This window comes from Leptonychotes weddellii, chromosome 6 (genome assembly GCF_054177405.1).
Source record: "Leptonychotes weddellii isolate Sample4059 chromosome 6, ASM5417740v2, whole genome shotgun sequence".
Taxonomy (NCBI): Eukaryota; Metazoa; Chordata; class Mammalia; order Carnivora; family Phocidae; genus Leptonychotes; species Leptonychotes weddellii.
This window is the reverse complement of record NC_138374.1, coordinates 27,690,075-27,717,617: the sequence shown is the minus strand read 5'-3', so window position 1 is coordinate 27,717,617 and position 27,543 is coordinate 27,690,075. Positions and strand designations below refer to the sequence as shown.

The window sequence follows — 27,543 nt, the reverse complement described above, 5'->3', positions numbered from 1 at the left end:
AAGCCTGCTTCTCCCTCTCCCGCTCCCCCTGCTTGTGTTCCTTCTCTCGCTGTGTCTCTTTCTGTCAAATAAATAAATAAAATATTTAAAAAAATAAATAAATAAATAAAAAGATTAAGTGAAATGATGTAAACAAAAAACCTTTTTGTAATCCTAAATCTGGTACTTATACACCTAGTAATAATCACTACCACTTTTGAGCTCCTACTTTGTGCCTCACACACTACTAGGAGATTACAGATAAGGTCTTATTTAATCCTCAATAGTCCTTCAAGACTTATTGCTCCCATTTTATGGATGTGGAAACTGAGGTCAAGAGGCTCCCACCTATGAGGGCATAGAGTTAAGAGTCAGACCCAGGTCCTCTCTGATTCCAAAGTCACCTCTCTGTGTTCCAAACCTGAGTTCTCTATTCTTCCCAGCCCTGCCCCTTGGTGCAGCAGGTTACTAAACCAACCACGGGAGGGTGTGGCTGTCGGGGCACCAAGCTGAGCAAGGCACTCCTGCCAGGCCAGCCACCCAGACCTGGAGCTGGTGGTGAGCAGGGATGGAGGGATGGGCTTTACCTGCCCATGGGCTCTGGTTGTGGTGGGAGCAGCAGGCTCTCCTCCCTGCCAGTCTGGCAAGTAAGTTTCGTCGGCCTGTGAGTCACACAGCATGATGAGTCAGATTTTTCCTTTCTTCTTGCCCAGAGCAGCTGGGGAGGGGGTGGGAGATTTTCTTAGGAAATAGGACCTCCCTCCCTCTGCTCTCACACTGTCCCCCTTGCCTTGGAGCTGCACATTTTCTATCCAGAAGTCTGGGGCTCAGTCCTGGAGGAAGAGGCCTACGTCTACAAAAGAGGGTGTCTGGGTGCTGGCCATACAGGCATGAGAGACCAGGCTTCAGGCTGAGTCGAGTCGGGAGGGGCAGGGCCCTCCTTGTTAATAAGGAGAGTGAGATAGCTAGTCCAAGCTAGTCCTCTTGTTTTGGCTTACCCTGTCCCTTCCGCAAGCAAGGGCTTAGGCCATATCCTCTGGACGGTGCAGCTGGGTTTCCCCTAGCGCAGGGTCCCCTGAACTACCCACTTTTTGCCTTATGACCAGTCTGGCTTCAAGCCTTGAAAGGACTGTCCAGATGGTCAGCCTCAGTCAGGCCTGGGGTTCTCCCTGAGCAACCCCCTGCCAGGCCCTCTCAGAAGCCTAATTAAACAATCGGAGCAGCCAGCCAGGCTGGGCAACCTGGTTCCAGATCAGTGCTTTTTCAGCCCTGGCCATATATCAGAGTCACTGGGAGAGCTTTAAAACCCCTCTGATGCTCAAGCCACACCCCAATGCAGTCAAATCAGAGTCTCGGGGGGGTGGGTCCCAGGCAACTGTGTTTTCCATATACCGCCCTGCATTGCCTCTCGAGAGCCTGCCCTCCAGCCACTGAGAGTCTCAGGGACAGCACTATGTGCGGGGAACATGTATGGGAGGTGGCGTGTGACTTAGAGCTGCTGTGGGATGGATGCTCACGTGCCACGGGGTCAGGGGAGAGGAGCCCGTGGGCCCTGGTGGGAAGAGGGCTGGCCTCCTGCGTCGTGAGGGATGGAGGTCGCGACCAGGCGCAGTGCTCGGGAGGGAAACCAGGGAGGACACTGGCCTGACGGGGCTGGTGATTCACGGGCTGTAGGGGAGGAAGGGGGAAGAGTGAGTCAGGCACAGCTGCATGCAAGGCCTGAGCCCGGCTTGGGAGACTGAACGTGCTCAGACGAGTTCTCTGTTGATCCACAGAGTGTTGTGGGTCTTGAGCTGTGCCACATGAAGAAGGGAGTGAGCCTTAAAAAGGTGGGGTTGCAGATCTCAGGGATGTCAGGCATCTGTGTGCATGTCGCACTTGACCACAGCACTTTGCACAGAAACTTGCTGGAGCATTTCAGTGGCTCTGTAAGGTGCAAAGACGAGAGGCATTCACATTTGGCAGATGTGCTCAGAGAGGTTAAGTGCCGTGCCCTGGCTCACACAGCATGGATCACGATAGAAAAGACCCAGGTCTTCTAACTCCAGGTTCACCCTACTTGAGATACAGACCTAAAAGACACACAGTAACTTCGGCCCAGCTCCCCGGGGTAAGCTGGACTGTGAGTGAGCACCAGGATTGAGAGAATGGAGAGCCACAACCAGGGAGAGGATGATGGGGTCTTTTCTGGCTCCAGTTTTAACAGTCCTGGGCGAACTTGTTACCGGGTTTGCCATGGAGGCAGTGGGGTTGCTGCTCAGATCAAGGAAAGCACGAGCCCAGAGGGCCTTGGCACTGGGCAGACCTCACCTGGGCCAGTAGGTTAGGTTGGTTGAGGGGAGGGTGAACAGGATGGCAGAGAACCCACAAAGAGAGAAGCCACAGAGAAGGAAAAAGGGATCGTCATTCTGGAGAGGAGGAGACTATCAGCCGCATGGAAGAGGTTTTGACTTGTTCTGTGTCGCTGCAGAGAACCGAGCCGATGGATTTCAGGTCAAAAGAACAATGTTAATAATAATAATGGCAAAAACAATTTCAGTGACCATAATAAGTGCCTGCTCTGTGGCAAGTATGGTGTTGGGGTATGTGTGTGTCTTCAGTCGAGGAAACAAGAGCCTGGTGGGGCTGGGTGCTAGGGAGACCCCACCGGAAGTGTTCCAATAGTTGATTTATTACATATAATCTTCTTGACTCTATTAGTTAATTTAATATATACGTATATATGTTTAATCCTCGTGACCTCCCTAAGAAGTAAGATGTTACCACTCCCTACTTCCCAGGAGAGGAGACTAGAAAGCTGAAGTCATTTACCCAGAGTCACTTCGCTAATTTATGATGGAGCTGATGTTCAAACCCAGTTCTGACTCCAGACTCGGGACCTTCAGCCTCTGTGTTTCTCTGTTCTGCTGCCTGCTACATAGCTAGTGCTCAGTGAAGGGTGACTCTAAGATTATTAACTTTCTCACCTTTTGGCCGGTCTCACAAAGCAGTAGGCTTCCGCTTGGTACCGTGAGCACCTCGTCACTAGAAGTGCACACAGGCTGAATTGCCCCCGGCAAGAGTGTTGTGTGGGTAGGAGGTTGGTCTCCATCACTGAGCCCCCAACCAGCCATGCAGAATTAGAGTCTGTGTTTCTAGAGACACGAGTGCACAGTTAGGCCACTGTGTCCTGGGAGGGCCCGGCCCTTAGATTCCGTTCGTCCCTAGTGGGAACCCGGGGGGGGTGGGAGGCAGACTCCTAACTCCTCTGCACTTGCTCTGATGTGTGTTCTGCTTGCTGCTTTCCCGTTGGCGTATTTGTCATCTCTTAAACTCCTGACATTTTAATATTCTAGTTATAATTCCGCTTCCACTGGCAGTGGAGTGGTTTGGTAGGAAGAATCTGCTTCCCACCCCCACTGTGTACACACACACACCCGTGCTCACACACACACACACGTGTGCGCGCACTCGTGCGCACACACAGGCAAGAGCTGTGCGGTACGGGATTGTTCGCAACACCTCTCAGAGCCTGTCTCCTTGTCTATAAAACGAAGGGGCTGGGCTGATTGACTTTAAGGTCACTCCTTGCTTCAGGATCCCGCCACGCTCTGGGGCACCTGTCCTGATGGCGCAGCACACGTCCGAGTAGAGGGCTGGGGGCACTTGACGCCCGGTGAGAGGGAGTCTCCAGTGTCAGAAGTCAGGCTGTGCTATTCGGCCTCCAGGCACCTGGCCGCCAAGCCCGTGGGGACCCCCCTTGCCAGCAGGGCTGTGGAAAGTACAGTGGCAGAGATGACCTGTCTCTCTTCCCTGGAGTCCCGAGGTAGCCATGGGAGCTGGCCAGATACCAGAGACCTTTCTAGCAACCTCTGGAGAGTTTTTGTTTTATTTATTAGCCACCATCCTCCCTCTTCTGCCCCAGGAAAAGTGCTGACCCTCTGCTGTGCAGCTGCCCAGGGAAACAGGTATGCATTGAACCCGCTCTTTGTCCCTGTCAGACGTAACCTCATTTAACCCTTCCGTCCTCCTGCACCATGAAGGAGAGACCAGGAGTTCACAACAGCAAGAGTTTTCAAAGTTTTCAAAATCACAGCAACTTGATGGGGGAAAAAAGGATAGTAACCTTTCATTCTCTTAATTGCATAGTGGTAATAAGCATTATTGGCTTGGCATGATTGCTAATTACAATAGTACTGCCTTTTAAGCATCGGGCAGAGTGGTGTCTGTGATCCTTACAGCAGTCCCACAAGGTGGAGGTTATGTCCTCTTTACAGATGGGAACGCCGAGGTTAGAGTGGTGAGGTGGTCCTCCCGTGCTCACACAGGTGGCCAGTTGCTGAAGCAACACCCCCACCCCCGTATCTGAAGCCCATTTGTGAGTGAGTAGCCACATTGGAGAGAGAAGGTTTGTGAAGGTGTCTCTTACCTCATAATTATCTGTAATCTGGGTTTCCAGAAAACACATGTAATCAAGTTTCCTTCTAGAGCTGGTAGCAGTGGAACCATTCACGTTCAGGCCAGGACTTTGGTGCTCCCGAAACAAACATCAGTACATGATGAAGATAGGAATATATTCACTACAAGAAAGGAATTGGCTGAGGTGGGGGGGGTGGGGCGGTGGTTGTTGTTTTAAATTCATATGAACCTAAAACAAGGAGAGGTGCAGTGATTTCCCAAATACTCAATGTTTAACTCTACTTGTGAATCCGAGCCAGCCTCAGAAAAGCAGCTGTTGGTTGTATGGCAGGTTAGATCCCAGAGCAGACCCTGAGGATTTGGGGGTTCTGTTTGTATTTGAGATCAGACAGCCCAAGAGTTTTCCACCAGGGAATGGGACAGGAGGATGGCTGGGGGAAGTCAGCGCAGGTTAGGGGAAGAGTTGGTCAGTGCCTGGCCCTGGGAGGCCACCTTTCACCCTGCCTGGCCACATGTGGCGGGGGGGTCCTAGGCTGGAGGCACAAGGCAGAGTAGATAAGGGCTCTGCTCCCCCTAAGCTCACCCCAGTAAATGTGTCCATTGTGTGCAAGCGCAGTGAAAGCACGTACTGTCTCTGCAGTTATGTGTGCCCCCTTGTGCACACCCACTGCCCAAGCAGGGGGCCTCTGGGCAGGTTTATTTTTCTTGGCTGCACTTTCATCTTTCCAATTGCCAAGAAGGTTCCAGGCCCTCGCTGGGCCTGGTTTCTGACATCCAGCCCCTCTTCCTCCAACGGGTTTCCTCCCTGGGCACCTCAGGAACTGGTTTGTTCTCTCCTGGACTCCCTCCTCTGCCACCCCCTTTCTTCCTAACTAACTCTCTTGCTTACAGGAATTTCTTCCAGACCACTCCATCTGCTCTCCGAACTCAGATCTTGCCTCTCCCGTCTCCAGCTTCCCCCGCCCCCCCACTTTTCCTAAACTGCCTGCTCACTTCATTTCACTCACTCACTGGGTAAACAGTTACTGAGACCTGCTGCATGCCAGACCCTGGGCCTGCCCCAGGACCCCAGAGATGAACTGGAGGTGGTCCCAGCCTCAGGGGGGACAGACAGGATCATCACAGAGAACTGCAGGGCCAGGCGTCGCCACAGAGCCTGGTACAGGGGTCCCAGAGGAACCTTGATTCTTTCAGCCCTGCCCAGGACCACCTGGGACCGACATGACCCAGGTGGTGATACAGTTTAGGAAGCTTGGCTTGTCACTTAGCAACTGGCTCCACCCCCTCCCCTCCCTGGACCCTGGAGCTGGGCCTGAGGGAATGAATGGGGAGGAAGGGCCCACGCTGGGGAGGCCCCAGCTAGCAGAGCTGGGCTAGCACTTTCCCTTCGAAGCTTACCGGCTCTGAGGGTCATCCTGGGCTAAGTCTAACTATAAATACCACGCTTCCTGAAGGGATTACCTGGGCTCCACTTCCCCTGCCTGCACCCTTCCCCAGCTGGGCTGATCCTTCTGGAGCCTGATGTTCTTTCTGACCTATTACCCCCTCCACCAGGTGCCATACTTCAGCCCCATCTCACCAGCTCCCTGCGTCCCAGCTGTGACTACCAGGGTGGGAGGGGAAGGGGAGATAGTCAAGTCTGCATCTTGACCAAAGGGCCCTTGCAGCCCAAGATGTTGGGACAGGGAGGCCCTTGTCCCTGCCTTCTTTTGCCCAGAGCCTCTCATCTCTCACACCAGCCAGAGCAAGCCCAGACTTGTCACATAATCAGGACTCCTGAGGAGGACAGTATTGGCTCCATCCCTGGAGTAGGGACCTGGGGATGGAGCTTGGTAACCAAGTGTGGAAATAGAGCTTGGGGATTGCTGAAGGTATAAATAGGGCCATCTCCTGGCTTGGGTGGACTGACTGTCCTGGGAAATCTCTGGTTCCCTTGGCTGGCCTCAGACTTGGTGTCACTTCCCAGTGGCTCAGTTGTACCAGTCCCCAAAGCCACAATAAGGACCTCTTGAGGTGTGATATCAAGAAGCAAAGGGACTGGGGCGCCTGGGTGGCTCAGTTATTAAGCGTCTGCCTTCGGCTTGGGTCATGATCCCGGGGTCCTGGGATCGAGCCCCGCATCCAGCTCCCTGCTCGGCGGGAAGCCTGCTTCTCCCTCTCCCACTCCCCCTGCTTGTGTTCCTTCTCTTGCTATGTCTCTTTCTGTCAAATAAATAAATAAAATCTTAAAAAAAAAAAAGGGCAAAGGGACTGCCTAGCTTCTCTCTCATGCAGACCTTTCCCCTACGTCCCCCGCCTGCCCACAGCTGCTCTCAGCCATGATTCCTCCACCAGGCTCCCCACCCCATTCACTGGGTGTTCATTGGCTCCATTTTCAACTCAGCAGACACATGTTGAGAACCTGCACCAGGCCAGCATGCTACGAGGTCATGGGAGGGAAGAGGGAAGTAGCCAGGGCCTGTTGTCCTTCCATGGGTTCTTGAGAATCCTCTCTTCGGCATCGTCTTTCTGAATCAAGCAGGGTGAAGCAGGTAGTAGTAGTTTGCACACACACACACAGGCTCGGAGACACCAGCTGCAGGTAAACTGGAAAGGACCTCCAGTGTTCTCTCCCACTCTTTGCAGTGCCCTCCCTTGGGGGTGGTATCACCAGACACCATTCATTATGGAGACCAAACCACAGTGCCCACCATCATTATCCTCCCCCAGCCCAGACGTTGTGCCCTCCTGCTCTTCTCCCTCTTTCCTCTCCAAATCGGCTCTCCGCAGCAACTTTGGAGGGGATCCATTGAACTCATTTGCATTAAGGTGTGGATGAGCATGCCATTTCCACGTCTGTTTTGCTGTGTTTACAAGTGGAGTTCTTCTGTCGGAATCAAGTACCTAGCCCAGCCCAGGGAAAGGTCTGCATGAGAGAGAAGCTAGGCAGCCCTCATGATTCTGATTCAGTGGGTCCGAGGAGGGCGCTGGGGTCTGCCTTTCTAACCATCACCTCAGGAGATCCTAACACAGGTGATATGTTGGACAACCCTTGGAGACTCCAGCTTTGCCTCTGAACTCAGAAACCTACATTCTCGGCTCAGCCACGGCTCTCTCTTGCTGCTCGCTGTGTCCGCCATAATCACAGAAACCCGCCGTTTGCATGGGCGTTTTGTACTTCCCCAGGCAGGTGTGGACCTTGACTACAGAATGATCTCCTGTTGTGTTTTAAATCTCTCTTCTGTCAACTTCATTAAGGATAAGGACCATTTGTTTTACTCTATCTTTGACCTGGAGCGTAGTTAGGACAGGTAGAGACTTAGGTAGAAGCTACTAGGTGCTCCTGCTGCAGAAACCAGCAGCGCCTACCCTGCCCCTGGACAGAGTTGCCCAGAGCCGCCAGTAACTGAAATCTCAGAGGCCGTGGCCCTTGGGCTTCGCAGCTCACCAACCCCCCCTCCAAAGCCTCTCACTCAGCTCCCCAAACTCTTCCCTACTTTTCTGTGGCCACTCTCTGGAACTTTATGTACCCCTTTACTTTGTTAACAACTTTCGTTGTATTATTCTTATTGCTGAAATCATAAATGCCTGTTGTAGAAAACTTGGAAAATAGAAGCAAAAAAAATTTTTTTTCACTAGTAACTGCCAATCGGCTATAACCACTGTTACCATTTTGGTGTAAATCCTTCCATTCTTTTTAATATATGTAATTTCACATACTTTTTTAGAAACAGAAGCTGGAGCACAGAGCACTTGCTGTTCTATAACCTTTTTTCACTGTTTTGTGGACATTTCTCCACATTAGTCAGCATTACAGAGTGGCTGCCACAGATGCACAGATTTTATTTAGCCTTTCTCCTGCTGGCGTACATTTAGTTTGTTTCTAGCTTTCCCTGTTTAAAACCGTGTTGAGTTAAACAGCTTCATAGATGAACCTTCGCCACATACTTGCAGTTATTTTCTTAGCATACATTCTTGGAAATTCAAATATCTGAGCCAAAAGGATGCACATTTTTGAGTTTTTTGGTACCATACCAAATGCCCTCCAGAAAGTTTGTACCAATTTGTGCAGCATATGAGGGTGTTCACACCCTTTCGACTGCCCAGTGTTTTTGACTCAACTAACTATAAAACATTGTGTTTTTTTTAAGTAGCTGAAATTAAAAATATTCATCAATTTGCCTTTATGTTTGGATTAAAACCTTCCTTTTCGGTTTTCGTCTGTATCTTTGCCTAACTTGTAGCATCAGACTATAGGGATCCAGACATCTTGGTATGTCTCTTACACAGGCTTGCATTCGGCCCGGAGAATTTTGCTGGGTATTTTTACACTGTATTTGACTCACTGTTGGAGGGAGCCAGCACCTGGCCCAGAGGTGCTGCGTCTGCCCCCTGCTGGCTCCGAGGTGCCATGACAGCTGCTCGGGCTTCCTTTTCCTTCAGCCCTCCCTGTTCCCACCGCCACCCCCCACTCCGTTCTAATACTTTGTAGTGTTTTCCGTCTGAAAGGACCAGCATACAGGATAAGGAATTTTTTTTTTAAGTAGGGCATTAGTACCATTTGTTTTTATTTTATTTTACTTTTTAAAGATTTTATTTATTTGTCAGAGAGAGAGATTGAGAGAGAGCAGGCACAAGCAAAGGATGCAGCAGGCAGAGGCAGAAGCAGGCTCCCCGCTGAGCAAGGAGCCCGATGTGGGACTTGATCCCACGACCCTGGGATCATGACCTGAGCCGAAGGCGGACAGCCAGGATAAGGAATTTTTACACCATTGTATCCTGGGTGACGGCAGATACTGTTAATACTTGCAGATGTGCACTTGCATTGTGTCCCATCTGTGGGTGGGTCTAATAGTTGGAAAGCATTCTGCTGTCCACATGAAGGGGGGGAGCCTCTGAAAGCTAGGTATGTGAGCAAAGCATCCTTCAGGTGATGACTTTGAAAGGGGACCCCATGGGGCTATTTTTATCTTATGAAGACAGTGAGAGGCGTGTGTACATGCTTATACTTCAGGTATCCTCAATTGTCAGGAACGGAGCCAAACCCCATTTGATGGGGCAGGGGTTGCGGGGATCTGAGCAGGAACAACAGATGTCTTGAAGGCTAGTCTCTTTCTTCTTTAGGAAGCCTCTTTCTTAAAACCGGATGCTCTCGATTTCGAAAGTACTGACAAGCTTTCCCAACCCTCAGCAGATTAGGAGCCCATTAGCTGGGCCTGACCTCTACCCATAGGAGCCACAGGTAGACAGGGACCAGTAAGAAGTGACATCTGGGGGCGCCTGGGTGGCTGAGTCGTTAAACGTCTGCCTTCTCAGAGAGAGACACAGCGAGAGAGGGAACACAAGCAGGGGGAGTGGGAGAGGGAGAAGCAGGCTTCCCGCCGAGCAGGGAGCCTGATGCGGGGCTCGATCCCAGGACCCTGGGATCATGACCCGAGCCGAAGGCAGACGCTTAACGACTGAGCCACCCAGGTGCCCCAATAAACAAAATCTTAAAAAAAAACAAAAACAAAGTGACATCTGGCCAAGAGGAAGGAGACAGGAAAACTATAGAAATCAGCTCAAGAAGTTAAAAAGACGATCAGGTCAGAGAGTGGAGGCGCAGAAGCTCCACACCACCCAGAGGTCCTTGAGGGTATCACCGCATGACTGTGAACCCTGGTTGATCACAGTTCCTGCTAAAGGACCAGAGAAATCATGAAGCAGAGCTATTTCTTTGATCCAAGCAAAAACACATCCAAGCCAAACTTTCACAAAAAACACTCGGACAAAACTGTAATCTTCTGTCTCTCCAGTGCATCCTTTCTCTTCCACACATTTAAGTTATTGATCGATCTGGTTTTGATGTTTGTGGCTGGTGTGAGGTAGGGATTCTGTTTCATGTTTTCCTATATAGGAGAACCTGTAGCCCTAACACCATTTGTCAGTAGTCCATCATAAAGAAAAATCTCCTGTGTTTCTCCTTTACACACAGAACACTTCTGATGCCACTTGAATGGGTGTTTTTCCCACACCAAGCAATTCTCCAATTTTTTCTGGATGCCAACTGGTGTCCTACAATTCTGTTCAATTCTGACACTACCTGGAGTGAGTGCAGACCCCACATGTTAAGGGCTCACCCGTCAAGACTGCCCCCAGCTTCCAGTTTCAAGTAGTGGGTTCCCAGGTTACCCACAACTTCTGTCCAAGTTGGCTACAAATCAGAGGTTCCCATGACCCTCTCCTTGGGTTCAGTAATTTGCTAGAGCGGCTCAACAGAACCCAGGAAAATAGTTTACTTACTACTGCTGATTTATTAGAAAGGACTTTTTAAAGGTTACAAATGAATAGCCAGGGGGCGCCTGGGTGACTCAGTCGTTAAGCGTCTGCCTTCGGCTCAGGTCATGATCCCGGGGTCCTTGGATCGAGCCCTGCGTCAGGCTCCCTGCTTGGCAGGGAGCCTACTTCTCCCTCTCCCACTCACCCCCCCTCTCCCACTCACCCTCTCTCTCTCTGTGTCTCTCTCTGTCAAATAAATAAATAAAATTTAAAAAAAAAAGCCAAATGAATAGCCAGATGAAGAGATACATGAGGGGAGGTCTGGAAGTGTCCTGAGCCCAAGAGCTTTTGTCCCAGACTTGGGGTGCACCACCCTTCCAGCACATGGATATGTTTACCAACCTGGAAGCTCTCCAGTCCCATATTTTTGGGATTTTTGTGGAGGCTTCATCACATAGCTATGACCAACTATTAACTCAATGTACAGCCCCTCTCCCCTCACCAGAGAATGGGGGACAGGGCTGAAAGTTCCAAGCTTATCATAGAGCCCACCAAGAGCCACTTCATTAGAACAGAAGACACTTGTATCACCCAGGAAATTCCAAGGGATTTAGGAGCTCTGTATCAGACATTCCTATCACTCAGGAAATTAGAAGGGTTTTAGGAGCTGTATATCAGGAACCAGGTCAAAGACCAAATATTATCAGAAACTAGGGGCAGAGACATACATATATATTTCACATCTATATAAATCTATAATATATATAATGAATATATATGTATTTATTTCACATGCTTCTTGCACACACACCATCTGCGGTGTTCCTTCTCCTTTTGATCACATTTCCATGTATGCGGGGTCTATTTCTGGGCTCTCTGTTCTGTCCCATTGGCCCATCTGTCTGTCCCTGTTCCAGTACTGCCCTCACTATAGCTTTGTAATTAGTGTAGGTAACGGCACAGGTTCTCCCACCTCATTCTACTCCGGGGGTGGCTTTGTTCTTCTATATAAACTTCAGAATCAGTTTCTCAAGTTCCTGGTGGGGCGGCGGTGGGGCCGGGGGGAGCTTCCCAGTTAGGAATCTTAGTGGACTTGCATTGAATTTATAGGACAGTTTAGAAAATGGACATTTTTATGATCTCTTTGAATATTGTTTCGTTCCCATTCTTCCTGTTGTATCCTTCTGGAAATTCTGACTTAAAATGTTAGACCCTTTAAATATCAATATTATGTTTTTCATTTCTAGAAGTCCTGTATGGTTCCCTTAATTTCTGCTTGGTCGTTCTCTATAATCTCTTTTTCCCTGTTCATATGGTTAAGACTCACTTACTTCTTAAACTTGGTATTTCATAGTCTGTGTCTGATAAATCCCGTATCTGAAATCTTTGTCGGTCTGATTCTTCCGTCTGCCATTTTTGCTGGCTCTGGCTTCTATTGCCTTGTTTCCTTGTATGTTGTGATAAAAAAAGAAAAACAACCAACAAAAAACTATGCCCTTATCATCTCTTTTCCTTGGAGCTTTATCCTGGGAATTCTTTGAGGCCTGGTTTAAAGTTGTTTTCCCAAAAAGAGGATTTGCGTTTCTTTCTGCTAACCCAGGAGCTCTTTAAATTAAGTGTCTGGCTTTGAGAGTTTTCTGCCTGCAGCTCAGTGGCAAACCCGCAGGAGGGCCGTCTGTGGATTCAGTCTGACCTGAGCCATATACGCTCTCTCACTTACTGCGTGACCTCAGGCAAGTCACTGGATCTCTCTGCCTGTCCCATCCTCTGTGAAGAAGCTATAAACCCCTAACGCCTAAGGCTGCTGTGAAGCCGAACTGGGGTAATATATATAAATATAGTGCTTGCAGGGGGTCCTTTCACACAGCTGGTAGGGGTCGGATGCTGTCGTGTTCCCCTGAGGAGCCCCCTCTCCTGCCCCGGGCGGCCTGGTTGGCAGACCCCGGCTCGGGTTCGGCCCCTTGCCTGGGGGATCTGAGTTAGAGTGGGAGCAGCAGGCCTTAGATCTTCCTCCTGTGGATTATTCTGCCTTCAGCTCTGAGAGGACTGAGCCTCCTAGAGCCTTTGAGAGATGCTTCTGCCTTCAGTCTCCACCTGTCTTGGAAGTCACTTGGGGCCAGGTAACAAGAAAAATGACATTTAACAGAATTGTTTTCCTCTTCAGATGCTGCAGGGTTTTTTTGGTTGGTTGGTTATGGTTTTTTCAAAAAATGTATTTTGTAACGACATGGTAGGACATTAATAACATATAGACGTTGCAGTTTATCATTTTTAATCATGGGAATATACATTGACAGTAATGTAACTGTAAAATAAAGTTGTATATTGGCATGAAAAAAATGTGAAGTCCTTTCTGTAACAAGGAATAGAAAAAAATAAAATTAGTAGTGTCAACTCCACTAGGGCACCTGGGTGGTTCAGTCAATAAAACGTCCCGACACTTGATTTCGGCTCAGGGTCATGAGATGGAGCCCCGCTTTGGGCTTTGTGCTCAGCAGGGTGTCTGCCTGGGACTTTGTCTCCCTTGTCCCCCCGCAACCCCCCACCCCTGCTCATGCATGCGCGTTCACTCTCTGATCTCTCTCTAAGTCTTTTAAAAAAATAGTATCAACTCAACTATATTGAGAGAAATGGGGGAAAAGAAAATATGTTTAGGTGTCAACGATGGTTATTTCTGCGTAGTGGAATTCTGCAGTCATTTCTTCCCCCGTGGCAGCATGGCACAGACGGAGGGTGGCCTCAGCACTCAGAATGTCTTGTGTGAAATCTGTACCCGTGTGGCCTCAGGCAAATGATGGGCTCTCCTGGCCTCAGTGGGCCCATCTGCTGGGTTTTGCGGACCAGATGAGCAGTGGGTTTAAAGCGCCCGCCCTGCCCCATAAATGGCCAGTTACTCTCACACATTGGCATTCTTGCCAGGTTTTTAAGACTACTGAACATGTACTCCTTTATAATCAAAGAAAGAGGCGATGCATGCTCTGCTGACAAAAATTGTTTACGTCCCCAGGTTGGGTGTATGCAGTTTCCAGACTCTTCCCTGATGATGCCAGGAAGGGGCCCTGAGACTGGAATACTTCGGAGCCACTGCTGGGGAGGGGAGGGGTGGGAGGGTGCTGGCAGGGGAGGGGCGGGAGAGAGAGCGGGCCGCAGCCTGGCTTCAGAGGCACTCAGCCTCTCCCTCCCGTCCTGCCCAGGGCGCAATGAGCCCCTGAAGAAGGAGCGGCTGAAGTGGAAGAGTGACTACCCCATGACTGACGGGCAGCTGCGGAGCAAACGGGATGAGTTCTGGGACACAGCACCTGCCTTCGAGGGCCGCAAGGAGATCTGGGACGCCCTCAAGGCCGCCGCCTATGCAGCCGAGGCCAACGACCATGAGCTGGCTCAGGCCATCCTGGATGGAGCCAGCATCACCCTGCCTCATGGTGAGCAGGCAGGGCCGGGCTTTCTCCCTGTTGGGCTGGGGGCCGTCGGGCTGCTTTGGCTAGAAGAGAGCCAGTGGCCAGCCACAAATTGGGAGTTTTTATCCAAGCTGCTAGGTGGCCAGGGTAGCCATTTGCTTGTTGATTCACGCAGCCCTTACTGAGCATGCACCAGGAGTGGGGACAAAAACTAAAATGAGACCCAGACCCCGCTTGTCTAATGAAGGGATAGAAAGGCACCAACCGACCTCAAAGCAGTGTGATGAGAGCAAGCTAGTGTTGCTCAGGGTACTTTGGGATCACAGAACATCTGAGGCACTAACCTTCTGTTGGATGTTATTATGTGCTGGGCACTGAGCTAGAAGCTTCTACTGTAGTATCTCATTTAAGTTCATAACAGCCTTATGGGGCAATGTAAAGTAGAGGGTCACAGTGAACTGTAGAGTCACAGACCTGGGTTTTAACAAATGTCTCTGTTTTTGGTAGTGTGTCCCTGAGCAGGGAGCTCCTGGATTTTAAAGTCTCAGGAACTTACAACTGTAAAGTGGGGATACCCACCTCATAGGATGGTTGTTAGGACTCAGCAAGATATGCAGAACAGCCTTTAGTCCAGTCCCGGAACTTAGTAGGTGCTCAAGACACAACAAGTATATTACTGTGTGCAATACATAGTGCAGGAAGGAAACTGGGACCCACCAGGCTATAAGCCATGAAGAGTAGGCCCGTGCTTTCTCATTCATCCTGGTAACCCCAGCGCCCAGCACATATGCTCAGGAAAAGAGTTGTTGAATGAGCAAATGGAAAGTTACATAGTTTGCCAGCATTGAACAAGCCAGTACCTAGTAGAGCCAAGATGCCGGCCCACATCTTCCTGATTCTACCTTGAACTCTTCCCAGCTGCCTATCCCAGAGAGACCTGACTGTAGGGTGGGTTTAGGGACTGTGGGGTGGCCAGAACAGGTGTATTAGTTTGCTTGGGCTGCTCTAACAAAACACCCCTACAGATTGGGTAGCTTATTGCACAACAGAAATTTCTTTCTCATAGTTCTGGAGGCTGGGAAGCTCGAGACCTAGGTGCCAGCTGATTTGGTTTTTGGTGAGGGCTCTCTTCTTGGCTTGTAGATGGCCACCTGCTTGTTATGTCCTCACGTACAAACTGGGAGAGCGTGCCCCACTGTCTCTTCTTAGAAAGACACTAAGAAGACACCGGTTGGATCGGTGCCCTACCCAGATGACCTCATTTAACCTTAGTGACTCCCGTATGGGCCCCTGTCTCCAAATTACAGTGACATTGGGGGTCAGGGCTTCCACGTGGGAAATGTGGGGCTCCCCAAGCAGACTCTGACTGCCCCGCTTTTCACCCAGGCACCCTCTGTGAATGCTATGATGAGCTGGGCAATCGCTACCAGCTGCCCATCTACTGCCTGTCGCCGCCTGTGAACCTGCTGCTGGAGCACACGGAGGAGGAAAGCCTGGAGCCACCTGAGCCCACGCCCGGGGTGCGCCGCGACTTCCCCCTGAAGGTGCGCCTCTCCACGGGCAAGGACGTGAGGCTCAGCGCCAGCCTGCCCGACACAGTGGGGCAGCTGAAGAGGCAGCTGCACACCCAGGAGGGCATCGAGCCGTCCTGGCAGCGGTGGTTCTTCTCCGGGAAGCTGCTCACAGACCGTACACGACTCCAGGAAACCAAGATCCAGAAAGATTTTGTCATCCAGGTCATCATCAACCAGCCCCCGCCGCCCCAGGACTGAGGAGCCCGCGGACCCCTGGGCAGAGAGGCTGTGGAGGCCTCTGGGGCGGAGAGGCCCCCCCCCCGGCTGAGCACTGGGTGCCCCCACCCTGCCTCCGCGTGCTGGCGCTTTCTTCAGGGGCGCCTCCGGCCGCTTGGCTGCTGGGCCAGCCGTGAAGGGGCCCTGACTCCCAGGCGCCGGCCCCCGGGGCCCCCGGGGCCCCGCACCCAGGAAGCAGTGCTGCCACACACAGGCTTTGCCGGCCTTGTCGGAGAAAAGGCGAACGGGGGCCTTCCACCCTGCCTCTCCCCCGCAGCAGGTTCGGGCCACGAGCGCCAGCCCGGAGGCCCCCAGAGCCCAGATCTGTCCCCCGGTGCTGCCGGCTGTGCTCACTTCGGTTTTCTGCTCAGGGTCTGAAGCAGCTGCCGTCCCCTGCCCCTGCCCCCACTCCCTGACTCTGCCCTGGGCCCAGTGCCGGTCCCCTGGAGGGGAGGGGATGGCCCGTGAGCCCCAGGGGCAGGGAGCCTGAGGCCGGCCTCTGCCTCTCCCTGCCCCCCAGCACAATTGGCAGAGGTGGAGCGGGCGGGCGGCTGGACGGCTGTGCTGTTGAGGCGGGGGTCTGCACGGGGCCGTGTCCTGGCTGTAACCCAAGCGGTGGGGGGGGTCTGCAGCCTGGCCATGGCCCACCACAGGTCCCTGTGTACAGACATATCTACATATTTATCAATAAAGCCTTTTGCTCCCTCCTTCTCTCTCGCCTAGCTTTGCCTGTGGGCTCCCCGGCCCTGCTGTGGAGCCAGTTCTGGTGTGGCAGCAGACAGTAGGGAGCTTCGAATTCCTAGTGTTCCAGGCCCTGTGTTCTCTTGGGTCCTCAGGACAAACCCTTAACCTCTGAGCCCACTTGGCTTCTTCTTTTTTTTTTTTTTAAGATTTTATTTGTTTATTTGACAGAGAGAGACACAGCGAGAGAGGGAACACAAGCAGGGGGAGTGGGAGAGGGAGAAGCAGGCTTCCTGAGGAGCAGGGAGCCCGATGTGGGGTGGGGCTCGATCCCAGGACCCTGGGACCATGACCCGAGCCGGAGGCAGACGCTTAACAACTGAGCCACCCAGGCGCCCCTCACTTTGCTTATTCTTAATGTGGAGGAGATGCCTCTTGCCCTGCCTCTTCCCTCAGTTGCTGGGAAGATTAAATGGGATATAGCAGATGTGAACGTGCTTTGAAAGCAGAGGCCGCGTCTCAGGAAGGTGGCATTAGTAATCTGCTGGTCTGCTCCTCTAGCGGGGGGGTGCTGGTCGCCTGCTGCAGCCCCCGAGCCGGGCCCTCAGGGCTGAGGTATGTGCCCAAATCCTGGAGACGCTGCACTGCACCCTGGGGGATGTGAAAGCAAAATCTTGGACAGATTTAGATTTTGAGCATGTGTCCGCTTACCAGCAAGGGAACCAGAGAGAAAAAGGAGCCAGTGCCCGGCCTTCCTTCGGGGAAAGTGTGCGTATCGTCCTAGGGGGACCTCTGATGAGGTGGTTTAGCTCAGGGTGAGCCACGTGAGCATTCCGGAACTCCAGAGCTGTGGCGTCTGTGCTCACTGGCAGGTTAAACCTGGGTCATGGCGGCCCGGGGCTCACTCCCACAGTTCTAGGTGTGGAGCTGAGCAAGTTCAGGGCTGCTTTTTCTCCACTGAGAGGATTTTCCTTCTCAGCAAGCATGGCTAGACCCCGGTCGGGGTGGCCTGACAAGGAAACCAGGAGGAAAGGATGATCAGAAGGAGCTGGTTGTCACCCGGACTCGGTACTGCACTCTGGCCCTCTTAAGGTGGCTTCCTGACACCATTCTTGAAGCAAGACCTTTTAAGTTTTGCCTCTGCAAAACTTGTTTGTCAGAGGCTAATGGACATGCAGCCACATACAGTGATGCCTCACTAGGGGGCGCTGTGGGACCTCGGAGAGGCAAAGGCCCTCATGAGCTGTGGGCAAAGAGGGAGGCACCTGCCCTGACTCCTGCCCAGCACCTTGACACTCCAGCCCAGACATAGCAGAGTCTGCCCTACCGCAGAGCGAGCAGAGCCTGTTCACAGGACAGCTGGGGACACAGACCTGTATTGGGTCCCCACTGTTGGCTTTCAGTTCCCCTCACTGGCACTGGTTGGGCAGTTTCCAGGCGTCCAGCAGGTGGCACTGTCATCAGGGTTAGGGGCAGCCAGTGGGTCCTTTGTGCAGCCCAGCTGCCGGGGCTAAGGCCCAGCTGGACCCAAGCACTCAGGACAGAGGCTAGGCGGGCTCCTTCCTGCAGCCCTGCTTTTGGGGCACTGGGCTCTTCAGTTCCAATAAGCCGGGGGGTGGGGGTGGGGGCAAACTGTGCCTGCTTCCCCCAGCTCCCTGGGGCTGCCCGGGGTGAAGGTGACAGGTCGGGGAGGCAGGTGGAGAATTGGGCCGGTGAGCTCATGGCAAAGGCGCCCAGCGGGGTGGGGGTGGGTGGCCTGGCTTATAAAGCCCCCGAGGCCCTGTGGCCTGCACAGGCTGGTTATAGACAGCACCATGGAGGGCTCTGAGGCGGTGCAGAGGGCCACGGCGCTTATTGAGGAGCGCCTGGCGCAGGAGGAAGAGAATGAGGTATGGGCACGGGTGTGGGGACCCCAGGGGATTCTAAGGAGATCCAGCTCTACTATCAAAGGAGGTAAGAGCCTGGCTGACACATCTGCAGTGGGAAGGAGGGCAGGGGTCCCCAGGGGCCCAATGGCTCCATTCCAGCTCCAGGGTGCTCCTGGTGGAGGGAGCAGCTGGAAGTAGGAGACTGAGGCTTCAACCCCAAGAACTGAGAGACAGTGGGGTGGGCGAGCCGAGCTGGGCTCCTGAGATCCTCCACCCACCTGGGCCTCGAGGAAGCGGGCCAGGCTGCACAGAGTAGGACAGCCGGAGTGCTGCCAGAGAAGGTGGGAGTGTGGGGCCCTGAGATCTCCCAGCTGCTGGGGGGGGGGTTGCTGAGACGGGAGAAACTCCAGCATTTGGTCCCTGAAGAAGAATAAAGACTGGGAGCAGAGCGAAGAAGGGGTCCTGGAAAAGGAAGCATGGGTTTTCCCAGGACTACCAGCCGCACTTGGGGAGGCCTTTGGAGCATGCAGCTCTGGGCAATTGCATTTTCTCTGGGATAAAGAAGTCGGGGAAGGGGGAGGTGCAGGCTTGTCTACTCTTCATTCTGTTTAAACTGGTATTTGACTTAGAGTCTGCTCTGCCAAGTGCCAGGTGCTGTGAGGAATAAGAGGGTCAGTAGGGCCAGCCCCTGCCTCCTTACCAGCCCTACAGTCATTCTAGCCAGCATCCGTCAGCGGCAAGTCCACAGAGAAATGGGCAGAGTGAAGCAATGGTGAAATAGAGCTGTTAAGTCAGCAGGGAAGGGGCACAAAGAGTAGGTGAGTCGCTCTGACTGTGGGTGCTCAAGGACTCTTGGGAACGGGACAGCATTTGAGTGGGGCCTTCAAGGCTGGTGAGTGGAGATCAGGAAGGGAGGGAATTCCAGGCTAAGGAAAAGACAGGCACTAAAGGTGGGGTGAGTGATGGTGGGACTGTTGTGAGAAAGTCTGATAGTAGGTAGGGGCTAAGGCTGGGCACAAACCAGCGAGGGCCATGGGAGAGATATTTATTCTTTGGGCAGTGGGGATACACTAAGTGTTGCTGAGTGAGGGTGAGTGGTGCCATCTGACCTATTTTAGGAAGGCAGCTTGGACAGCCTGAGAAGGACACATTGGAGGGGAAAGACTGACCCTAACAGGAATGGGAGGGAGGAGATAAATCAGTTTGGAGGTAGGCTCCGTTCAAAAAAAGAGTGACTGAATGGGAGTGAGGAAGAGGGAAGGACCAGGACTCTGGTGGAAGAAGAGATGAGGACTAGGGGCGAGGGAGGGGGGCAGGTTTGTGGGTGAGGAGCTTGGGCTGAACCCGCTGAGGCCGGGCTGGGGCACCCCTGGATCTCTAGGAATGCCACTTCTCCCCTGGGGCCAGGTAGGTGAGTCATGCTGCAGTGCCATTTCTGGAGTCCTGCCGCTGGACACAGAGACCTTCAGCAAGGGACACGGAGCAGTCCTCATCCATTCATTCACCCAACAAATATAGCAGCAGGGCTGTTGGGACACTGGGTGCCCACAGAGCCAGCCTTCCCACCAAATACCTCCTATGTGCCCGGCACCATGCTAAGCTCTGTACAGGCATCGTTTCATTTAATCTGCACAACGATCTACAAAGTAAGGTGGGAGTTTGTTTCGTTGTGTTTCACCCACTAGCACCCAGTTCAATAAACATTGAGTTCTTATTGTATGTCAGCCCCCAAAGACAAATCTGCAGCAAAGGACTAGAGAGTCTAGTGAGCCCGAGAGTCTCTAGGTGTTCCCAGCAGGTCCCAGCCCATCAAGGTTCTCAGAGGGGAGCCTCTGTCCAGCCTGCTCCCCCTTCTTGGTGTGGGAGGCGAAGGAGAGTCCAGAAGCCCCTGGGCTGGGGATCTGTCGTGGGCGCATACAAGGTCAGGTCATCACTGAGGACTTAGGGGTGGGCAGAGATGCTGAGCGCCCCCTGTCATGATCCATTCACTCATTCATTCATTTATTCTCCAACATTCACTGAGCACCTGCTATATGCTAGACCCTGTCATAGCTACTAGGGTTACCAAAATGATTATGACCCAAGCCCACCCTCTGGATGCTCCATGAGGAACCCAGCCGGGGTCCCACATGCGGTAGTAGCTGCAGCCCAAGGTCATCCCTTGTTCCGGGAAGAAGATGCAGTGTTTCAGGTGAGGCCACACTGGGGACACCTCAAACCATGTAAGCCCAGCACGGAAGGGAGCAGCCTGGGAAATCAGCCCTGGAGGAGTATACCACCAGAGCTCAGTGGGAAAGGCACAAGGCAGTTGAGAGCTCTGTAAGGGTGGCCATTCCTCCCCAGCCGCCATCTGGACTCCCCACAGAGATGGGGTGCCAGCATTTCGCAAAAAGTGGCTTCCTTTAAAACGGAAGAGGAGCCCATGAGGAAGTGGTCCAGGCAAGTCAAAACTACAAATGGAGAGGAGACTTGGAAGGAGTTTCACCCATCTAATTACAATGAAAATGAGGGGAATGCTGGGAGTCCCTTCAAACTGAAGGCTACGTAGCTGTGGCTCCCGTCCCTCGGGTTCCCTGACAACAAGTTCCCAGTCCCAGGATTTCATGGAGCAGTAGAATCTGAGAAAAAAAGTTGGTATCTGAGAGTTGCCGAATTTCTGAATTGACACATGAATCTATTTAAAAAATAACTTTCAACTCTTACCACAATCAGTTCATCAATGTGAATTTTTAATGGCAACAAAGAAATCACCACCATCATCATCATCATCTCAGTGCTTTGAAAGGTGAATATATTTAATTTCATGAAAACTCATTCCAGTAGCCCTTGAACTTGTCTTGCTGAGGACACACGACCGTCAGTGGACAGGTGTTTGAGCTGAGCTTGGGGTAGGGTTGAGTTGGGGAACTATGGGGAGCTTGGCTCTGGCCAGGGGCGCTCCAGGACCAGTCAGGAGTGGGGCTCCAAAGGGCTCTGAGGTCACACAGTAGGAGGTCTTTGGGCTTTCCTTGGAGTGGGTTGGGGGAGAGGCTACCTGCCTCCCTGGGTGCTGTGGCAGGTCCTGGAGCACATCCTCTCCTTGGCTCACCAGAAACTCCGAGGAACTGCCCAGCAGAAGCTGCCCATGGACATGCTGGTGTTGGAGGATGAGAAGCACCACGGGGCTCAGAGTCCGGCCTTACAGAAGGTTAAGGTAAGTGTGAGGGGAACCCAACCTCCACGCCTAGGGGACAGGACAGGCAGTTATGGCTTTGCTCCCCCTAGTGAGGTATGCAAACCATTATCTCAGCAACCCCCACCCGGGATCATGCTAGCAATGCCAAATCTCGGCCCCACCCCAGACCTGCTGAGTCAGAATCTGCGTGTGTACAAGATCCCAGGGGATGGACTCATTTTGGAAGCCCCAGGTGACTGGGTAGCAATACAGCAGGGCACCATGCCCATGTTAAGGGGCTCAGGGAGGTTGTGTGTGCTGATTGGAGAGACCTCGGTGCTGGTACGAGGAAACCAGAGCTTCCAGAGCACTATCGTGGAAGATGATCCCATAGGATGCTTGTCTGAAGGGCATCAACCAAGCCATAATAGAAGTTACCTCTGGGAGAGAAGGGCTTCCTCTTCATACCTTTTATGTTTCTGTATTACTTTTTTTTTAATTTTTAAAAAATTTATTTATTTGAGAAAGAGAGCACAAGCGGGGGAAGGGGCAGAGGGAGCGAGAGAAGCAGGCTCCCCGCTGAGCAGGGAGCCCAGTGCGGGGTTCCATCCCAGGACCCCGGGATCATGACCTGAGCTGAAGGCACAAGTTTAACTGAGCCACCCAGGCACCCCTGTTTCTATATTACTTTTGTGATCTCACACACACACAAATGAAACTGCATGGAAAGCTGAGGATTCAGATTCTATTCTGAAGGCCTGGGCTGAGGGTTACCTCTGAGATTCCCTCCTCCTACCCTTCAACTACATGAAGGCTCAAAGCTGGCAGCTTCTACGCAGTCCCCTCAAGTCTCCCCTTGTCCCCTGATCCCCATCTGTGTCCCGGTCTCATCTGCTTCTCCTAGTCCTGGGCAGGAGAGCTAGACCTGGATTCTCTCTCTCCTGAGAAGCTCTCTCTATCCTCCTCCCCCAGCTTAGTTCAGGGACCCCAAGGCCCCAGCATGGGGTTTGATGAGCCACCTCCATGCAGGGCCAAGAGCGTGTGCGCAAGACATCCCTAGATCTTCGGCGGGAGATCATCGACGTGGGTGGGATCCAGAACCTCATCGAGCTGCGGAAAAAACGCAAGCAGAAGAAGCGGGAAGCACTGATGGCCTCCCAGGAGCCACCTCCAGAGCCCGAGGAGATCGTAAGGGTCTTGGGGAAGACACCTGTGTCGGCAGGGGGCATGGGGAGCCCAGGAGGGCCTCTGATCACTGCAGGGCAGCCTTCCATTACTGGTTTCATGCCTTCCAGACTGGCCCTGTGGAAGAGGAGACATTCCTGAAATCGGCCGTGGAGGGGAAAACGAAGGTTATTGAGAAGTTCCTGGCCGATGGGGGTTCCCCGGACACCTGTGATCAGGTGATGTTCTACTTGCACCTGGGCCTGCCTCCCTTTCAGAGTTGCCACCCCCACTCCGCCCACTTGTGGGCCTGTTTGAGAACAGGCATTGGGTGTCCTTTGGGAGGGGGGCCCATATGGGATGCCGCCTTGCCCATGCAGGAATTTACCTAAATCCTTAGGCCCTTTTCAACTTGAACTACCTCCAGAGTAACAAATGTCATGTGGTCTTTTAGGGAAGAAAGAGGAATGGAATTAAGTAAAAAAAAGAGCCCAAACCAAGAATTTGGGGCTCAAATCCCATCTCTATCACTCCCTAACCATGTGACCTGCAGCTAGCTCTGTGTCTCAGTTTCCTCCTCTGTAAAATGGCCTTCTTCCCTCAGAACTCGTCATGGGGATCAAATGGAATATTAATGCCTCGATTAGTATTTACTGACTGAAGGAAAAAACTATAAAGCACATGCTAGGATATGATATTATTTTTGAGTCGCATTGTATAATACGTTTCCTTTTAAAACTTATTATTGTATTGTGGCTAAATACATATAACATGAAATATGCCACTTTAGTCATTCTAAGTGTACAGTTCAGTGGCATTAATTATATTTATCATGCTGTGCAACCATCACCACGATTTTCAAAACGTTTCCATCACCCTTCATACTTTCCTGTTTTCCCTGAAACTGCCTTTCACATTGGCAGAGCGCTCTTTCACACTCATCTCCCGGGATTAAGCAACTTAATGGTCACCCTCTGCAGCCTGCATCATTGTGGGCTTAGACTACATGGCCCTTCCACTCCATGAGACTCGGGAGTCTCAATCCTCTCGGTCTATCCAAACACCTCCCACCTCTGAGCACTGTGCCAGGTGCTGGGAGTGCAAAAGAGGAAAGACCAGAATTGAGAGTAGAGGGAGACTGGCACACAGCCAGATCTTGGCTGTGGGAAGATATGCCTCCTGGCCTGAGTGTTTCAAGAGACCAAAGCAAAATGCTAAAGTTCATTTCTTCCTTGAATCAGTCATGGGTGCGCACCTGCCCCTTCTGGCCCTGGGCTAGGCACTCAGGGGAAACAGAGTCTAGTAAGACTTGGCCTGCCTTCCAATCCCCTCTCACTGTTTCTCTGGGTCCCCTGGGGGCAGCTCTGGCCTAGAGGTTTCAAGATAATGACACTTGAGCTGCCCTGCCTCTTGAAGGAGTAGCAAGAATTCATCAAGCACTCAGAAAGTAAGGGCAAAAATGGGCATTGCCGGCAGAGGGAACAGCCCGTGTCAAGGCCTAGCTTGATGTGCTTGGGGGTGGGGCACAGTGAGAAGGTCAGAGTTCCCAGGGCATAAGCGGGCTCCAAGGCTGGTCTGGATAGAACATGAAGGAGCTGCCAAACATGGAAGCTATGGGTTACTAGCACAAGGCTCAGAATTGAAATGGGGTAAGGCCTGACCTCAGCCTGAGGCCAGAGATCAGGCCCTGACAGTCTCTCTGGGGACAGTTCCACCGGACCGCACTTCATCGAGCTTCCCTGGAAGGTCACATGGAGATCCTGGAGAAGCTTCTGGACCGTGGGGCCACTGTGGACTTCCAGGATCGGGTGAGCAAGAGACACCTGTTGGGCGGGAGGTAGGAGGTGGGCCCAGCACCAGTAGACCCCCTCTCCCTGCAAACCTGTGCCAACCTGGAAGACAAACAGGCTTCCTCTGGGGCCAGGCCCCACCTCCAGTAGGTTGTATGGCCTGGGGCCATCCTCTGTAAACCTGGCTTGGACCTGAGGGTTCTCCTGCTCTGCTCGGTCCATTGCCCAGGCACAGGCATGCCCCTGCCCCTTCCCTGCCCCCTTTCCTTCGATTCCTCTTGCCCTCTTGGCCGGGGTCCTTTCCCCCAGGGCATTTTCTCCCTTCCAGCCCCATCTTTCCCTTCCAGCTGGACTGCACAGCCATGCATTGGGCCTGCCGCGGGGGCCGCTTGGAGGTGGTAAAGCTCCTGCAAAGCCGAGGAGCAGACACCAACATTAGGGACAAGGTGAGGCAATAACGCTCATAGGTATTAGGTGGCTGGGGAGGGAGGGCGAGGGGCAGAGAACAGAAAAGCCCAGGAAGCAGGAGGATAGTGAGCTGGTCTGGTTTCTAGAGGGGCTGCAGAGCCCAGTGAGGGGCCATCACCTGTAGGTCCTTGGGGACCACCATCTGGGGATGGGAGCAGGAAGGACAGGGGAGAGGGGAAGAGAAGAAATCCACTATTTAGGGGGCTTTGGGATCACTCAAACGATGCGGGATTTGTTCATCCGTGCCATCCTTCTTCATCCTTTATCTATCTGTCCATCCATCCATCCATTCATTTATTCATCTGTTCGCTTGTTTATTCGTTCACCATTTTTCTATTCATTCATGCCTTTGTGTGTAACCTTGAACTAGTGACAGCCTCTGAGCCTCTGTGGCTTATCTGTCACATGTCTTACAGAATTCTTATATAATTAGATGGGGCAGTGTATGTAAATTATTTATTCAGCATAAGGCTGATGTTTTATAAGCTTTTGCCATACCTGTCACATAGTTACCTCTCAGTAAATGGCATCTATTATAATTATTAAAAGAAGGGCAGAGGAGTGAACAGCTGGGTGAGAGGGAAACCATAGAAGGCCTCCCAGAGGATGAGGCACCTAATGCTTCCAAGGTAGACCATTGGATAGGATGGTGGAAATTGTAGCATTCCTAGTCGTTGCAGGGCTCAGGCCTTGGCACTAGGACTTGGGGAAGGGATTAGGCTGGAGTTAGGACAGCCTCCCTCCCAGGGGCACCACAGTCCAGACCCCTTCAGCCAGCAGTTCCTGCTTCCTTCCCACACAGCTGCTGAGTACCCCCCTGCATGTGGCAGTCCGGACAGGGCACGTGGAGATCGTGCAGCACTTTCTATCCCTGGGCCTGGACATCAATGCCAAAGACAGAGTGAGTGTCCAGCTTCCCTTCTGCTCAGCCAATCCTGGGGGTGCAGGAAGCCTGAGGGCTCCCATATGCCCCCCGTGGGCCATACTGAGTGTCACATTGGCTCTAGGAAGGGGACAGTGCCCTGCACGATGCTGTGAGGCTCAACCGCTACAAAATCATCAAACTGCTGCTCCTGCATGGGGCTGACATGATGACCAAGAACCTAGTAAGTTCATTGCTTCCCTGATTCAGTAATTAGTGGGCACCACTCACCCAGGCTCTGTGCTAGGCACTCAGAGGAAATATAGAACTGAGCAAGACTCAGCCTGCCCTCGGAGCACACTCACAGTGGAGGGTCTCTCTGGACCCCTGGGAATTTGGGGCCCACCCACCTTCCCAGCTCTCTCTATGCTTATCTCTGTCCAGAGTGCAAGTGCAGAGGAAGGGCCAGAAAGGACAGTAAGAGGACTTCCCAAAGGCCCCCAAATAGATCAAAGGGGGTCCTAATGTCTAGGCCCAGGGAGGGACATGGAGGAACACAGCTGGAAGGAACCTGAGCGCTTGGTTGGCACGACCGCCCCTAGCACACTGTGTGGGCCTGGAGTTCTCTCAGGGTCCTACGTCCCCTAGTCCAAGCTCTTCTCTGGGGTCTGGAGCAATCACGAAAGAGGGGGAATGGGAAGGCCCCCCTGACTCAAGAAAGACTAAGGGGATAATGGGAAAGTCAGGAAGATATGGGGAGGCAGTGGGTGGGGGTTTCTCAACCAGGACATTATTGACATTTTGGGCTGGATAATTGGTGTGAGGGAACTGTCCTGTGCATTATAGGATGTTAAAGCAGTATCCTTGGCCTCTATTCACCAAATGCCAGTAGTTCCCACTTACCTGATTGTGACAACCACAAACATTCTAAACATTGCCAATTGCCCCTGGTTGGAACCCCTGGTCTAGATGAGGGAACCTCCTGGTACAAACCTGAACAGTGACCAGATCTCCGCTTGGTTCCCCCAGGCAGGAAAGACCCCCACGGACCTGGTGCAGCTGTGGCAAGCTGACACCCGGCAGGCTCTGGAGCACCCTGAGCCCGAGCCAGGGTCAGAGCAGAACGGGCTGGAGGGTCCTGCCCAGAGTGGGCAGGAGCCCCCCCAGCCTGTGCCAGCCCACTAAACACCTGCCCCAGGCCACCTGGGCACCCGGGCTGTCCCCTGCATGCAGCCAGAGGCTCTTAAGAACGGCCCCCAGAGCTGAGGACCCTGCCATTCCTCTGCGTACGATCCGGGACACCCACAAGCTACTGCAATAAAAAAAGTCGTTTTTGCTATTGGTGATGTTTGTTTCGATTTGTGTCTAAAATGTTTAGGAGTGAAGGAAAACGGAGCCAGGGTAGGTTCAGTGAAGAGGGGAGCCTGGAGCCCTTTGGCCTCAGCCCTGTGGCTTTTCCTACCGAGGTGTCTTCTTGCTTCTTTCCTGCCAGCCCTCTTCCCAAATTCCCAGCGTGGGTCCGCTGCTCCGCGCACCCCTCCTGCCCCTCCCCCCGTCCTGGTGACCGCCGTCCCACAGGGCTGTGTGCGGGCAGCACAGGCTCGTCACGCGGCGGCCCGCCCGCGCAGGGGGAACCTGGCCCGGGACCAGGGGCAGCGGAGCGCCGGCGCAGGGCGGCGGTTCCGGGCGGCGGCTCAGCAACCACGCCTCCCTCCCGCAGGGCGGGGCCGGCTCAGCCAATCGGCTTCGCCAAC

At 52.7% G+C, this 27,543-nt stretch overlaps 2 protein-coding genes across 2 annotated transcripts in view; both read left to right on the top strand.

The window, feature by feature from the left end:
• Window positions 1–16,509, top strand: part of UBTD1 (ubiquitin domain containing 1) — a 54,471-nt gene extending 37,962 nt beyond the window's left edge. The window contains exons 2-3 of the mRNA XM_081823698.1: window positions 13,809–14,036; window positions 15,399–16,509. Coding sequence (XP_081679824.1) covers window positions 13,809–14,036; window positions 15,399–15,784 — 614 coding nt within the window. The 3' untranslated portion in view covers window positions 15,785–16,509. The remainder of the gene's footprint in view (window positions 1–13,808; window positions 14,037–15,398) is intronic.
• A 1,679-nt stretch (window positions 16,510–18,188) lies between these two features.
• Window positions 18,189–27,128, top strand: ANKRD2 (ankyrin repeat domain 2). Its single transcript, XM_006738306.3, is given in 10 exon segments — window positions 18,189–18,281; window positions 18,283–18,372; window positions 21,443–21,544; window positions 22,535–22,693; window positions 22,801–22,908; window positions 24,379–24,477; window positions 24,807–24,905; window positions 25,730–25,828; window positions 25,935–26,033; window positions 26,819–27,128. Coding segments are annotated over 10 exon segments (1,089 nt in total). The 5' UTR covers window positions 18,189–18,203; the 3' UTR covers window positions 26,975–27,128.
• The last annotated feature ends 415 nt before the right edge of the window (window positions 27,129–27,543 follow it).